This window comes from Silurus meridionalis, chromosome 27 (genome assembly GCF_014805685.1).
Source record: "Silurus meridionalis isolate SWU-2019-XX chromosome 27, ASM1480568v1, whole genome shotgun sequence".
In the NCBI taxonomy this organism is placed as follows: domain Eukaryota; kingdom Metazoa; phylum Chordata; class Actinopteri; order Siluriformes; family Siluridae; genus Silurus; species Silurus meridionalis.
This window is the reverse complement of record NC_060910.1, coordinates 16,124,753-16,136,765: the sequence shown is the minus strand read 5'-3', so window position 1 is coordinate 16,136,765 and position 12,013 is coordinate 16,124,753. Positions and strand designations below refer to the sequence as shown.

General features: G+C 40.6%; 1 protein-coding gene across 1 annotated transcript; it reads left to right on the top strand.

Annotated features, from left to right (window-relative positions):
* Positions 1-941: 941 nt before the first annotated feature.
* On the top strand, positions 942-8,514 carry zfand5a (zinc finger, AN1-type domain 5a). Its single transcript, XM_046841419.1, has 6 exons — positions 942-1,127; positions 3,911-4,072; positions 4,679-4,766; positions 5,427-5,533; positions 6,949-7,065; positions 7,213-8,514. Exons 2-6 carry the CDS (start codon positions 3,916-3,918, stop codon positions 7,359-7,361), a joined length of 618 nt encoding a protein of 205 aa, XP_046697375.1. The 5' UTR covers positions 942-1,127; positions 3,911-3,915; the 3' UTR covers positions 7,362-8,514.
* Positions 8,515-12,013: the final 3,499 nt, after the last annotated feature.

Genomic DNA, 12,013 nt, shown 5'->3' with positions numbered 1-12,013 from the left:
TTTGCTCGTTCCTCCCTGGTGTGCTTGTGAGAAAGAACTGCCCTTTTGTGGTTAAGCATTTACATTTTTTTAAAAAGCAGCGTGTACGTCTAGAACATTTCAAAGAATTTACACACGAACCAATTTCTTCAAACACCTCTTCAGTCTTTTTAGAATTTAAGACCCGGCCAGGGACAGAGCAGCCACAATCTACACAATTTGTGGGAGCTGCTAAAATAGAAAGAATTTTAGAAATAATTTCTAACAGTCTGATTTAGGGGGCTCAGTGGTCAAGAGATTGGGTTACTGATCAGAAGGTTGGAGGTTTAAGCCCCAGTATTGCCAAGCTGCCAATCTTGGGCCGTCAAGCTAAGCTTAACACTTTGTGATCCAGGGATGCTTTATCATGGCTGAGCCTGATGTTAGCTTCATGAATGTATTGTAATGTACATGTGAAAAGTAAAAAAAAAAAGCCCTCCCATATAAGATATTCAGAATATACTGAATGATGAAGATCTTGTATGAGATTAGACCATGCGATTAAAGAAAGGTTCTGCCTCCGCCACCGAGCATCATCACTTTCCGGGTTCCTGTAAACAAAAAAAGCAGGGTCCTATCACAGTGTTATAAAAGGGTGTTTGGGTATTAAGGACACTTTGTTTACTGTTCATGCACTGGCATGGCCACTTTGAGGATTTGTTATCGTGTTGATTGCAACATTTCTGGCCCCGACTTTCATTTCATCATCTGCTTGTCCGTGGACACTTTTCCATGATGCAGTAGTAGTAGCTTCAAAGATCATTAGTCATCAGGACATATGTGGTAAACGAATACTTTTTCTTCAAATGACATTTCCGTTCAGCCCATTTCACCGCCCTCACATCAAGCGTGACCAATAGGGGGCCGACTTTGCCGATTTGACGTGTACAGTCCCGCCTTTTGACTAAAGAAGGAAACAAACAGTGTGAAAGAAAAGAAGGGAAGATTGGGTGGGGGGAGAGCGAGAGACAGAGACAGGACGGAACAGAACAAAATAAGAGACTGCTGTGCTGGAGTAGTTCATACAGCGTTATCCTCGAAACAAAGCCTGTGGACAGACAAACAAACGGAGCAACAGATCCGTCCTGGTTCTTTAATCGATTAAAAAGGTACGTACGATGCGATTGTGACGTTCAAATGGGATTATTTGAAAGAATAAGAAGGGTAAAGGTTTTGCTGACGTGTAGTAAACAGGTAAGACATTCAAAGTGACGATGGTATAGAGAGAGAAGGGGGGGATACAAAGAGGATAAAGAGAGTACGGGTGGGTCCTGTTAGACACAACAAAAATCACTATTATTCTATAATAGACTTGCCTGAAATAAAAAAAACAAACACAACACAAGATATGGAAGATGGCTAACCACCTGGCAGACTGAGTCACACTGACATTGAAATGTCCTCAAAATTGTAGTGATAAATGAGAGCAAATTTCGAGGCGATGAATCGCTGGCCTGCTCTCTAATCCTCTTATTGTCTATTGTTTTTTGTTCAGTTAGTTCCCTAATAAAAGCTTTCTTTGTGACCAAAAAAAAGGAGGAAAACCTTTTTAGCTAGCTGGGGTTGTTTTTTTTTCGACGCTAGTACCAGACTAGCTTCCTTAATTACAGTCTGAAGTGAAAAGGAAGTACTGCTTTAAAGGACAAAGGACAGGGGGAAACACACAAAAAGATACTGTTTTTAATTAACTAATACAAACTAACTCATGTATATGTCGTCTTGCTTATTTTCAGTCCACTTTTTTCTTTAGTAAACGAGTGAGGTCTCTCCTTACCGAGTTGCTAAGCAAAACCTGGTGAAAAAAAACAGCCAAAGCGTTAGCCTCGTTAGCTTACCCCCCTCTTTTTCCAGTTTTATCTGGTCAGAGATGAATAATCGCTGTTGTGGGGGTTAGTCGCTGTGTAAATGTTGAACTATTTCGATATAAACGCCGTAAAGGTGGTGGTAACAATCACTTCAGGCGAATTTCTGAATCATTCTGACAGGCTGAACAGAGCGAGAGGTGTATTTATATATATATTGTGCGCGTGTACGGAATATAAGCTCTCGCGTGAACACTTTACATTTCAAATCGTAACGGTTGACCGTGCGCGAGACCTTCAACCATAACAAATGTGAAATTCCCCTCAAACAAAAAAACTCACGATTATAGATACTGGTGTAACACGACTCTTGTTACTTCAGTTGCGCCCCCCCGTTATCGCCTCCTCAGAAGCACCATTTCGTGACGGGGGGTGGAGAGACCACCGAAAACGTGACCCCCATGGTAGTCACGATACTAATTTTTTATTTTTTTTACTAAAACTCCTAATCAGGAGTTCTGGTAGTCGCCAGGTGACGTTACATAATGGTTTTTTGTCCACTTTTCAGTCCTGGTCGTTGACGTATGAAATTATAAAGTGAGGGGAGTAATATGAATGTTATGTAATGTAGAATAGATCATGGTGGAATAGAAAAACATTTAATTAAGAAAGGGGTTGAGGAAGAAATAGTCACTGTAAGTGGATTTAGATGCTCGTTGTATTAGGTGTTCTCACAAAACAAAAGAGTTTGGGGTGGGACAAAGGGTGGTGATTATAGATTAGTCACAGGAATGGGTGATCAGTGATTAGTCAAATGGGGACAGTGGTGAGAATTTGTTGGTCATTGGGAACAGTAGTAATCAATGATTAGTTATGGGGAACAGTGGTGATTAGTCCTGGTGGACATTGGTGATCATTGACTGGTCATGGGGACACTGGTGATTAGTGGTTGGTCAGGGATGGAACATTAGTGAGTAGTAATTTGTCCTTTGGGACAGTGATTATCAATGATTAGTCTTGGGGACAGGGTTAATTAGTGATTAGTTACAGGGAACAGTGGTGATTAGTGATTGGGGCAGTCTTTGTGAGCAGTGATCACTGAATTTGTATAAAAGCAGCTGTTATGTGAGCTGGAGAGCTGGATTAAGTTCAAGACAATCATTAACGTCTAAAAAAGTGGTTTGATTTGTTGCTTGGCTTTTCTGAAGATGGAATGGAGTTTTCTCAGAATAGAAAGATAGTTGTACCACCATGAATTCCTGAATCTGATTGGTCAGAAGTTTGAACTGTAGTGTTAGTAGTTATTTAAATCATATGTTCATCTTGCTGCATATGCTATCAAACTATAATTTCTGTAATAACAACTCACTCGCAGAAACATGTGGACTAACGTAATATGATTAATAATAAATGTACTATTTGTAACAATTTGTATTTGTCAGTTATATTTACTATAGGAAATGAAGCAGATCAGAATAAATGATAACAGGAAGTAACCTATTATTACTAATGTTTCAAAAAACTTGAGTTACACAGCAAAAATGGGACCTAGATTGCAAAGTGCATGATAAAGGATGTGGTTGTCAGATGGGCTGGAGCAAAACAAACGTGTCCTAATTACCAACATGTTTACAGAAACGCAGTGATTGGACAGCTCTTAGTCACCTCAGGGAAACATTCATGCAAATGTTTGGAGGAATCAGTCGATCTTGAATTAATTAGTACCAAAAGTGGAAAAAAAAACTATGAAACCTTCTTTTTTAAGGTGCTGTATATTCATCACTAAACCAAGTATTTTCCTGAAAGTTTAAAATTGATACCACATGCATTTTACTTTGGGTTTATACCCACCACTAGGTTTTTATTTCAGTAAGATTTGGGCAAGAAATCTATCGTATAGGGTTAAAATAGAGAATTAAACACACGGGTGTGCTGTTACAGGTAATGAATCACTGCTGGGGTATTGTTTGCAGCTTCACAGGTTGTTACTCATATGAAGTTGAATATTTTCCTATTATAGCATTATCCAATCGATTTTATTCCTCTCACCATACCAGAGCAATATATTAACACAAGAAATGTTTCAACAGACACAATGGCCCAGGAGACCAATCAGAGCCCGGTTCCCATCCTGTGCACTATGGGCTGCGGTTTCTATGGCAACCCCCGGACTAATGGCATGTGCTCGGTGTGCTACAAGGAACACCTGAGTCGACAGCAGAGCAGCGATCGTAGCCCAGTGAGCCCTCTGGGTAAGTCTTGTGGCAAAGCCTTATTTTTCTTTTCAAATGGATAACATTTCCAATCTGACATCTGTGCCAACAAATGGTCAGTAACAAAATCCTTAGCAGGTTCAAAGTACCAGGATTGGCATGGTTTTCCATTCTTGGTTGATAGATTGAAATATGTGTTAAGGATGTCTGTGAGAGACTTGACGTAGAAGGGACTGTCTGATCTCTCTTTCCCCTTGTCCATCACAGTGATACTAAATGATCACATGTCTGTGAGCCAATCTAAACTATCTGGACAAAAGACACCTGACGTTTCCAGCCATATGTGGCTTGGACCAATCGAAACACTGACTGCACCCCAGGCCTTCTCACATCACCTACATCAGTACCTAGTATGCGAAAGAGCACAAATCGCCACACTCCAAAATCTACACAGCAGATTGGGACTAAATGTGGAATAGGATGTTTAAAAAGGTCCACAAAATTTGTCTACATGTAAAGTATGTGGAAGAGGGCTAATGGTTTCTTTAAATACAATTTTGCCAATTTGTGTTTTGAGTGCCTCGGGATGATTGTTGAACATTTACCGATGTTATAGCGCCACGCACTTTTCTTTTTCCCGAGCAGCTGGCAGTCCTTCATCGGAGACGTCTGCCATGCAGAGACTAGAAAGCAGCCTAAGCAAAGCAGAGACCTGCGCAGAATCGACGTCAGAGTGAGTTTTTAACATTTTTATATAAAAGGAAGAAACCTATAAAACCAGGGGGTCGTGCAAACAAATAACAAGAACGTTCTGGAGAAAATGTCTCTAGATATTTGTATTATTTATTGTCTGGGTTGCACTATCCAAATTCGCATACTGCGGCACTTTAGAAAACATTTCCACAATTCAGCCAATTATTAACAAATGCTATGATACAGTGCCTTTGGGGCACAGATGGTTAAGGGCCTTGCTCAAGGGCCCAAGAGTGGCAAGTTGGTAACACTGGGTATTGAACCTCCAACCTTCCGATCAGTAACCCAGTGCCTTAACCACAACGAAAGACCAAGACCATATGAGTAATTTGTTGAGACACGTTAGTGAACGGAGAAAATACGATTTATGTGGCAAAAGAAGACCAATCTGTCGGTCTTTTCTCCTGATAATCGTGTCTCTTCACTTGTGTGAGTTCTGCATTCTGTGTTTTGGGTGTTTACATTTCTTAATTTTTTTTTTGAGTACTTCCTTCTGTGTGTGTATAGTGTAGGCTTCGAGGCCTCTGTCTACAAGAAGCCTCATGTTATGGTCAGGTGCTTTGAGCCTTTGCCAGCAGCTGTGCATGTGGTTGTGTGTATGTATCGCAAGTCAGCGGAAAATACTGTGCTGTTTCCTCAGAGGCATGTCCGCCGCAGCCTCCCTGCCTGTCACACAACAGATGACTGAGATGAGCATTTCCAGAGAGGAAAAGAGTCCGTCTCCTGTACCGAACAATGCGGAAGCAGGTAACATACAAAATATATGAGTAAATAATAATGTCTATGTTTATATAGTGGTTTTTTTTCCCCTGGAAAAAAAAAGCTCTTCAGTGGTGCAAGTAAAGACGGCGATTTGAAATTTGTTCTAGCTGTCTATACCTAAAGGAAAGAGCTGGTCCTCATCCTGGTTGCTGTATATTCAGTTCAATTAGTGCTCTCCTCCAAGCATGTTCAGCTTCCCCATTATGTTGCCCCAGATACAGTTCCAGTGCTACCAGAAGGCTTGCTCATTGGGGATCTTCAGGCAGTGTATCAAAGAAAAAAAAAAAAAAAGCGCTGTACAAATGAACTTCAATTCAAGGCAACGTTTGTTGGCTGAGGTATACCTCAGGGGTTGCTAGAGTTTTGTACGATAGTTAAAAATGGCAGTTGATAACATGAAGGAAAAACTGACCGCATGTTGAAAAGTCGATCATTTCATGTTTAACATTCATTTAAACATTTCGGATGTAACATTCGTTTCCTGAAATCCATTATCATGTGCTGCTTTTTTTGGACAGATGTTTTTTTTCTCCTTTTTTACAAAATGGATTTATTTCTGAGGCATGTCTATATTCTGAGGCATGTCTATATAAGTTTTTGCTAGCAGACAAAATATAAACATAGAATTTCCAGATCTTTCTGGTCGCTCTCTCTCTCTCCACGTTACCCTACTCCCTCCTTCCTCCCTCGTGTGTTTGAGTGTGCATTTCTGCTGCGGTGTGGTTTTTGGGCACATCCCTGTGAAATTGTAGCCTCATTTCCAAAGCCCTCAGTCAGACTTTCAGATCTCAGAAGAAACACACACACAATCATATATGCCTGCATCCATGTGTGTTTATAAGCATGTGTTTATGTGAGTGTGTGTTTATACACACTCGCACACAAGCAGTCTTCTAATTGCGATGGAGATAAGTTACGACGACCCCATCGTAAGTCAAAAATATCGTAATTCAAAGATGGTGCTACGACTGTGACAGACTTTCCTGCTTCATGCTAATTTATTATTTCAATTTTCTGCTCTAAACTGATGGCTTTCCTCTTCTTTTTTTTCACTACCAGCAGGAGACATACTTTGGCACTTTTAAGACATGCTTTTATCATTAAAATTGCTGTTTGACACAAAACAAAAAAACACTAACACTGAGACAACTTTACTCAGTTGACCGCTAGCGAGAGTGGGGCATCTCACAGGGCAAAAGATACGCCCACCCCAACTGCACGCACAACGTATCGTAAATCATACGCTGCTGCTTGTGCCTGTTGCGTGAAATTTCTAATATTTTTACAATTTGTCGTATCGCTATTAAGGTCGAAAAATCGTAAGGCAAACCATCGTAACTAGGTACAGGCTGAAGGAAAAGCAGTATGTAATTATGTCTGTACACCTCCTGCTCCCACAGTCGTTAGCCAGCCAACTTCCTCCTGTTCGCCTCTCAGCGATGTGGCAGAGAGTCCAGACTCGGGCAAACCCAAAAAGAACCGTTGCTTCACCTGCCGCAAGAGGGTCGGCCTCACAGGTGAGTATTCCCCCCCAAGAATTCTGGGTATGTGAATAGCTGTAGGTACAAATATTTTCAGTAATGCAGAATTCATTTCCACTCCCAGTTACGTATCATGTATCCGTTATATAATACATACGGCTCTTTTTTTTTTTTCGCCCGCAGGTTTTGACTGTAGGTGCGGTCAGCTCTTCTGCGGCATCCACCGCTATTCGGACAAGCACAACTGCACGTACGACTACAAATCCGAAGCGGCCGCCAAGATCCGCAAAGAAAACCCAGTGGTGGTGGCCGACAAGATCCAGAGAATATAAAATGCAGGAAAAGGAGAATTATGGGGGAAAAAACGGATATCGGATAAACGGACTTGTGTTTTTCTATTACGAGAAAGAAGGCGGAGGTGGGGAAAAACAACTGCGCCGTGTGACGCCTGTGCATTAATTAGTCTTTTTTTTTCTTTCTTTCTTAGTTGATTTTTTTTTTTCTTCTTTCTAAGACTTTTGACTGCTATGCCAGCTCCCTGCCATAGTTCTGCTTCGATTTGTAGGTCAAGATGGCGTTTCAGGAAGCCATTAATCCTGTTTTTCGTTCACGAGCTGAATGACTGTCTTGCTCTTTGCTTTGGTTCAAGATAGAAAAGAAAAAAAAAACAAAAGTGAAAACTCAAGGCTGCATCTTTTCAGGATACCGATGCGAACGTATATATCAAGCTATACATGATACTAAGTATTGGATTGTTGCTTTTCTAGAAGTCACATGGTTTGCCAAAACGAGGTTGTGCAATTTAGAGCTGTAAGCAGGACGTTCTATGGATTATTTTATTTTGTATTTTTTTTCTTGCTACTATTATCTTCCAGTCAGGATTTAGAAGACATGCCTTTTCTTTCCTTCTTTCCACTCAAGCCTATTCAGTAAAAGTCAAATAGGTCGACTTTTCGTCTAAGCTGCCTGTGTGGTCATCATCCATTCATCGCCGCCTCCCCTCATAACAAATTCATAATGTGAACATGCTACTGTGACCCGCCGGTGGATGATCGATCCGAAGGCGGCGTCGTCATCGTTCTGGCTTTTTTTTTTTTTTTTTTTTTTTTTCTCTTCTTCTTCTTCACATTTTTCTCACAGTCGTGCGGCCAATACTATTATCATTATTATAATTATTGTTATTACTACAGATACCATGGGGGTTGTATTTGTTTTTTTTTTTTTTTGTTATTGTTCATTCGAGTGCGGTTATTTAGGTTTTTTTTCTTTTTGGTGTGTGCGTGAGAGGAGATTTTTCCTGAGTCCATTAGGTTTGGACATTTGAAATCTCAACAAATGGATCAGTGTTTTTTTTTTCCTCAATGTCAGTGGGCCCTAGGACCCATAACTGACCTCCTTTTTCCATGAGCGTGTGTTTTCTGTAACGGCTCCGGGAGTGACAAAACCGTACCGTAACTTGTCTGTTTGGAGTTTTCATTTCTGCTATTAGTTATATGCAAATTTGTACAAAAAAAAAAGACAAACTGTTCGTATTTATGTATTACATTTAATCCTTTTACTCACCATTAATGCAAAAAAAATAGTATTGTAAATTAAAATGTACAGAATAAAAATAACCAAAACTGTTTCATGAATCCTTTTGGGGTGTGTGTGTGTGTTGGGGTGGGGGTGTGTGTGAAATATATAGTAAGTCGATATAGCATAAGATTAGGGTTAGAAATGAGTGTACATAATTTAGTAAAACAGCAATTTACACAACAATTAATTTTTATTTGTATATATGTTTAACAATAAACATTCTCAAAGCAGCTTTACACAGATAATGTGATGAAAATGAATGTTCTTTATAAGTGTACGTTTGTCCCTGATGAGCAAGCCGGTGGCGACTGTGGTGAAGGAAAAACTCCCCCAGATGGCATAAGGAAGAAACCTTGAGAGGAACTAGACTCAAGCTGGAACCCATCCTCATCTGGGTCGCACCAAATGTCCATTTATTACAGATAAACGATGTTGCGGGGTACAGTGATGGTGATCAGAGCAAACTGTGGTCCTGAGTCAATGTAGTTGTTGACATTAACAACAGTCCGAATCCATCCTCAAAGCTCCTATTCTTACTCCGGAATTTCATGGAACCCCCACAAGGCGTTGATGAGAAATTGTCCCTAGCTGCACAGAGTGACCTCCAACACGTAATGTATAAACTTGACAGTGTATATGTATTTGGCGGTGGATGTTTCACCAGTGGAGAGCGAAGCATACGCTGCTACGTTTGCCTGCCATATGAACCACTAACATTTTTTTTTACAATTTTCTCATATTGCTATCATCAGTCGTAAGTTAACCATCATAACTCTGCGGCCCATCTGTAATATAGTCTATAAAGTAGAATTAGACACTGGATACTTTGATTTATAAGGTGATGTTTGACATTTATCATCATTTATTATATATATATATATATATATATATATATATATATATATATAAACAACAGGTTTATTAACATCTATATGTCTTTCTAAACTTTATAGCAACCATAATGTATTTAACCAAACACATATTTACTTTGTAGCTAGAAGTACCCATGTTTCATGATACACTATAACAACAAATGGGCCTCTTTTTTAAACATCCCATTCCATATTAAGTCCCTGTTTACTGTTATAATGACCCTTACTCCTCTGGGTAGATGTTCCACTAGAATTTGTGGAGATTTGTACTCATTCAGTCACAAGGGTGTTAGTAAAGAGGTTGTAAAGAGGCCTGGGGTGCAGTCAGTGTTCAATAGAGTTGAGGGTTAAAGCTCTAAAGCAGGGGGATCTTCCACACAATTCCAACCCACCTGGCTTTGTGCACAGGTGCATTGTCATGCTGGAAGAGGTGTTCCTCATATGAAGGTAAAAGCACCGAAAGACAATCTATACAATTGTCCAACTTTCTATCATTTTGGAGAAGAGGCACATATGGCTGCAAAAAAGTCTGCTGTCGCAATTCTTGTATTTATAGCGTATAATCCCCGACTGTAACAGCGTCCTTTAGGAACGCAGCAAATGTCTCGAGAGCTCGCCGAAGGCAAGAACACCATTTGCCGGATGCGCAGGTGTGATGACAGCTGCCTGATGGTTTTAGCTGCTGTAGTCAGGAAGGAGCTTGTTCCAACAACGTCGAACTGACCTGGGAACAGCTGGAGAGGGGCGTGTCAACAGGTGCCGATTTCACACATACGTTATGGGTGCTAACGTTCTTGCTTTGAAAACACAGCTCTTTTTATGAACGAGCACAAATCTACACAACCACTCCACAACAACCGCCTTTCCAGAAGAGTGGAGGTATTATAGGAGCAACGGGATGTTTAATGTGCGTTCCCCATAGAGGATCCGCTTGCTAAGCAGCACGGCCCATTACTCAGCGTAATAATGTCTGGAAAGAGAATCAGTGGGATTGCAAATGCGGCCGTGGGAAACATGACCGTTTTTGCCGACCATATGAGGCATACTTTCTACATCCTGTATGAACTTACTGACTTAATCCTGATTACACAAGTCACAGGGGATGTCTGGAAGGTCGAGTGACCATGTTTGTCCATATGGGTCATGTGAGGTACGGGAAAGAGAAGGGAAAAGAGATATTATAGTAGATGACTCTTGCTAAGCAGCATGCTTTGGGAATTGTTCCTAAGAACACATTTCTACATCTTTGGGCAATACAAATTCCAATATTTGAGAGTAGCATGAGTATATGATTAAAGAAAGTAATTTGTTCAGTGTGTGTGTGTGTGTGTGTGTGTGTGTATGTGTGTGGTGTTTGCAATTCGAGCATGGCTGTTGCCACAGGAAGTTCTTAAAATGGGTTAGATTAGATGGGATTACAGTAGATTTGCAAACTCCACTGACACACTAAAACATGCCACCCCCTAACACACACACACACACACACACACACACACACACACACACACACACATGCACTGTGGGAGTAGGATTGGAGGTTAAAGCCCTAGTGAGGCTGTTTCTATTATACAGCTCTTGTTCATAGATAAGATTGTTGTGTGTGTGTGTGTGTGTGTGTGTGTGTGTGTGTGTGTGTGTGTGTGTGTGTGTGTGTTGGGGGTTGTTCTTGTTGGACATCCAAAATGTCCTCACAAGGTTTGACCAGAGCCAGAACATTTCTTTTCGGTTGCTGGGATCCATTTTTGTAGGTGTTTTCATTATAATATCAATGAAAGGCTTGTGTGTGTGTGTAACTATGTGTGTGTGTGAGTGTGGGGGCGGGGTTGGGGGAGGGGATGAATCCTCGTAAAGCTTCATCTGACTCATCATTTCTGTGAGTCACAGACAAGAGATCCTGAGATAAGAAGTGATGTCACTGCCATTGAGAACACATGATAACCCAACCTCCTACAAGACGCCGCCCCCTTACATGAACTCCACTCAGGATTTGTTGGGGGCTGGTATAGCCTCAAGTCAAACACAAGCACACACACCCTTTATGTAAAGTAGATATGATTATGACACATTCAGTAGATATGATTATGCTAGAAATGTGTGTGCCCTTAATCTTGCATTCATGTAACCTCATAGTGACAGACAAGGACACAGTGTACTACTAGATTGCTCTCCCTCTCATACACACACACACACACACACACACACACACCTCCACATGTTCCTAGCATCACGCTGTCTGGCAAGCCTGTGTTTTTCAGTGTAACTGAACTGCTGTTTAGGCCTTTCACATTGCCGCCTTCTTCCATTTGCATGTCTTTTTATAAATTTCCTGAGCACACTGTTCTGTAGCAGCGCTCGAAATCGTGGTCATGCAAAACAAATGCAAAAGACGAAGGAGATTTTTTTTGCTATAAGGGAGCGAAATCATTTAATAATTAATGACAGTTTATTCAGCAACCTGGATCTTGAAGATTCTGATTTTGATATGTTAAATACTTAGTTCTTTATTTCCCTAAGTATCTGCAAAATGTATAATA

Bases quoted from the DNA above. Each gene is read 5' to 3' on its own strand.
- zfand5a (XM_046841419.1), top strand. From the start codon at position 3,916: ATGGCCCAGGAGACCAATCAGAGCCCGGTTCCCATCCTGTGCACTATG. The intron at 4,073-4,678 runs GTAAGTCTTGTG...TTTCCCGAGCAG, and splicing joins TAGCCCAGTGAGCCCTCTGG to CTGGCAGTCCTTCATCGGAG. The intron at 4,767-5,426 runs GTGAGTTTTTAA...CTGTTTCCTCAG, and splicing joins TGCGCAGAATCGACGTCAGA to AGGCATGTCCGCCGCAGCCT.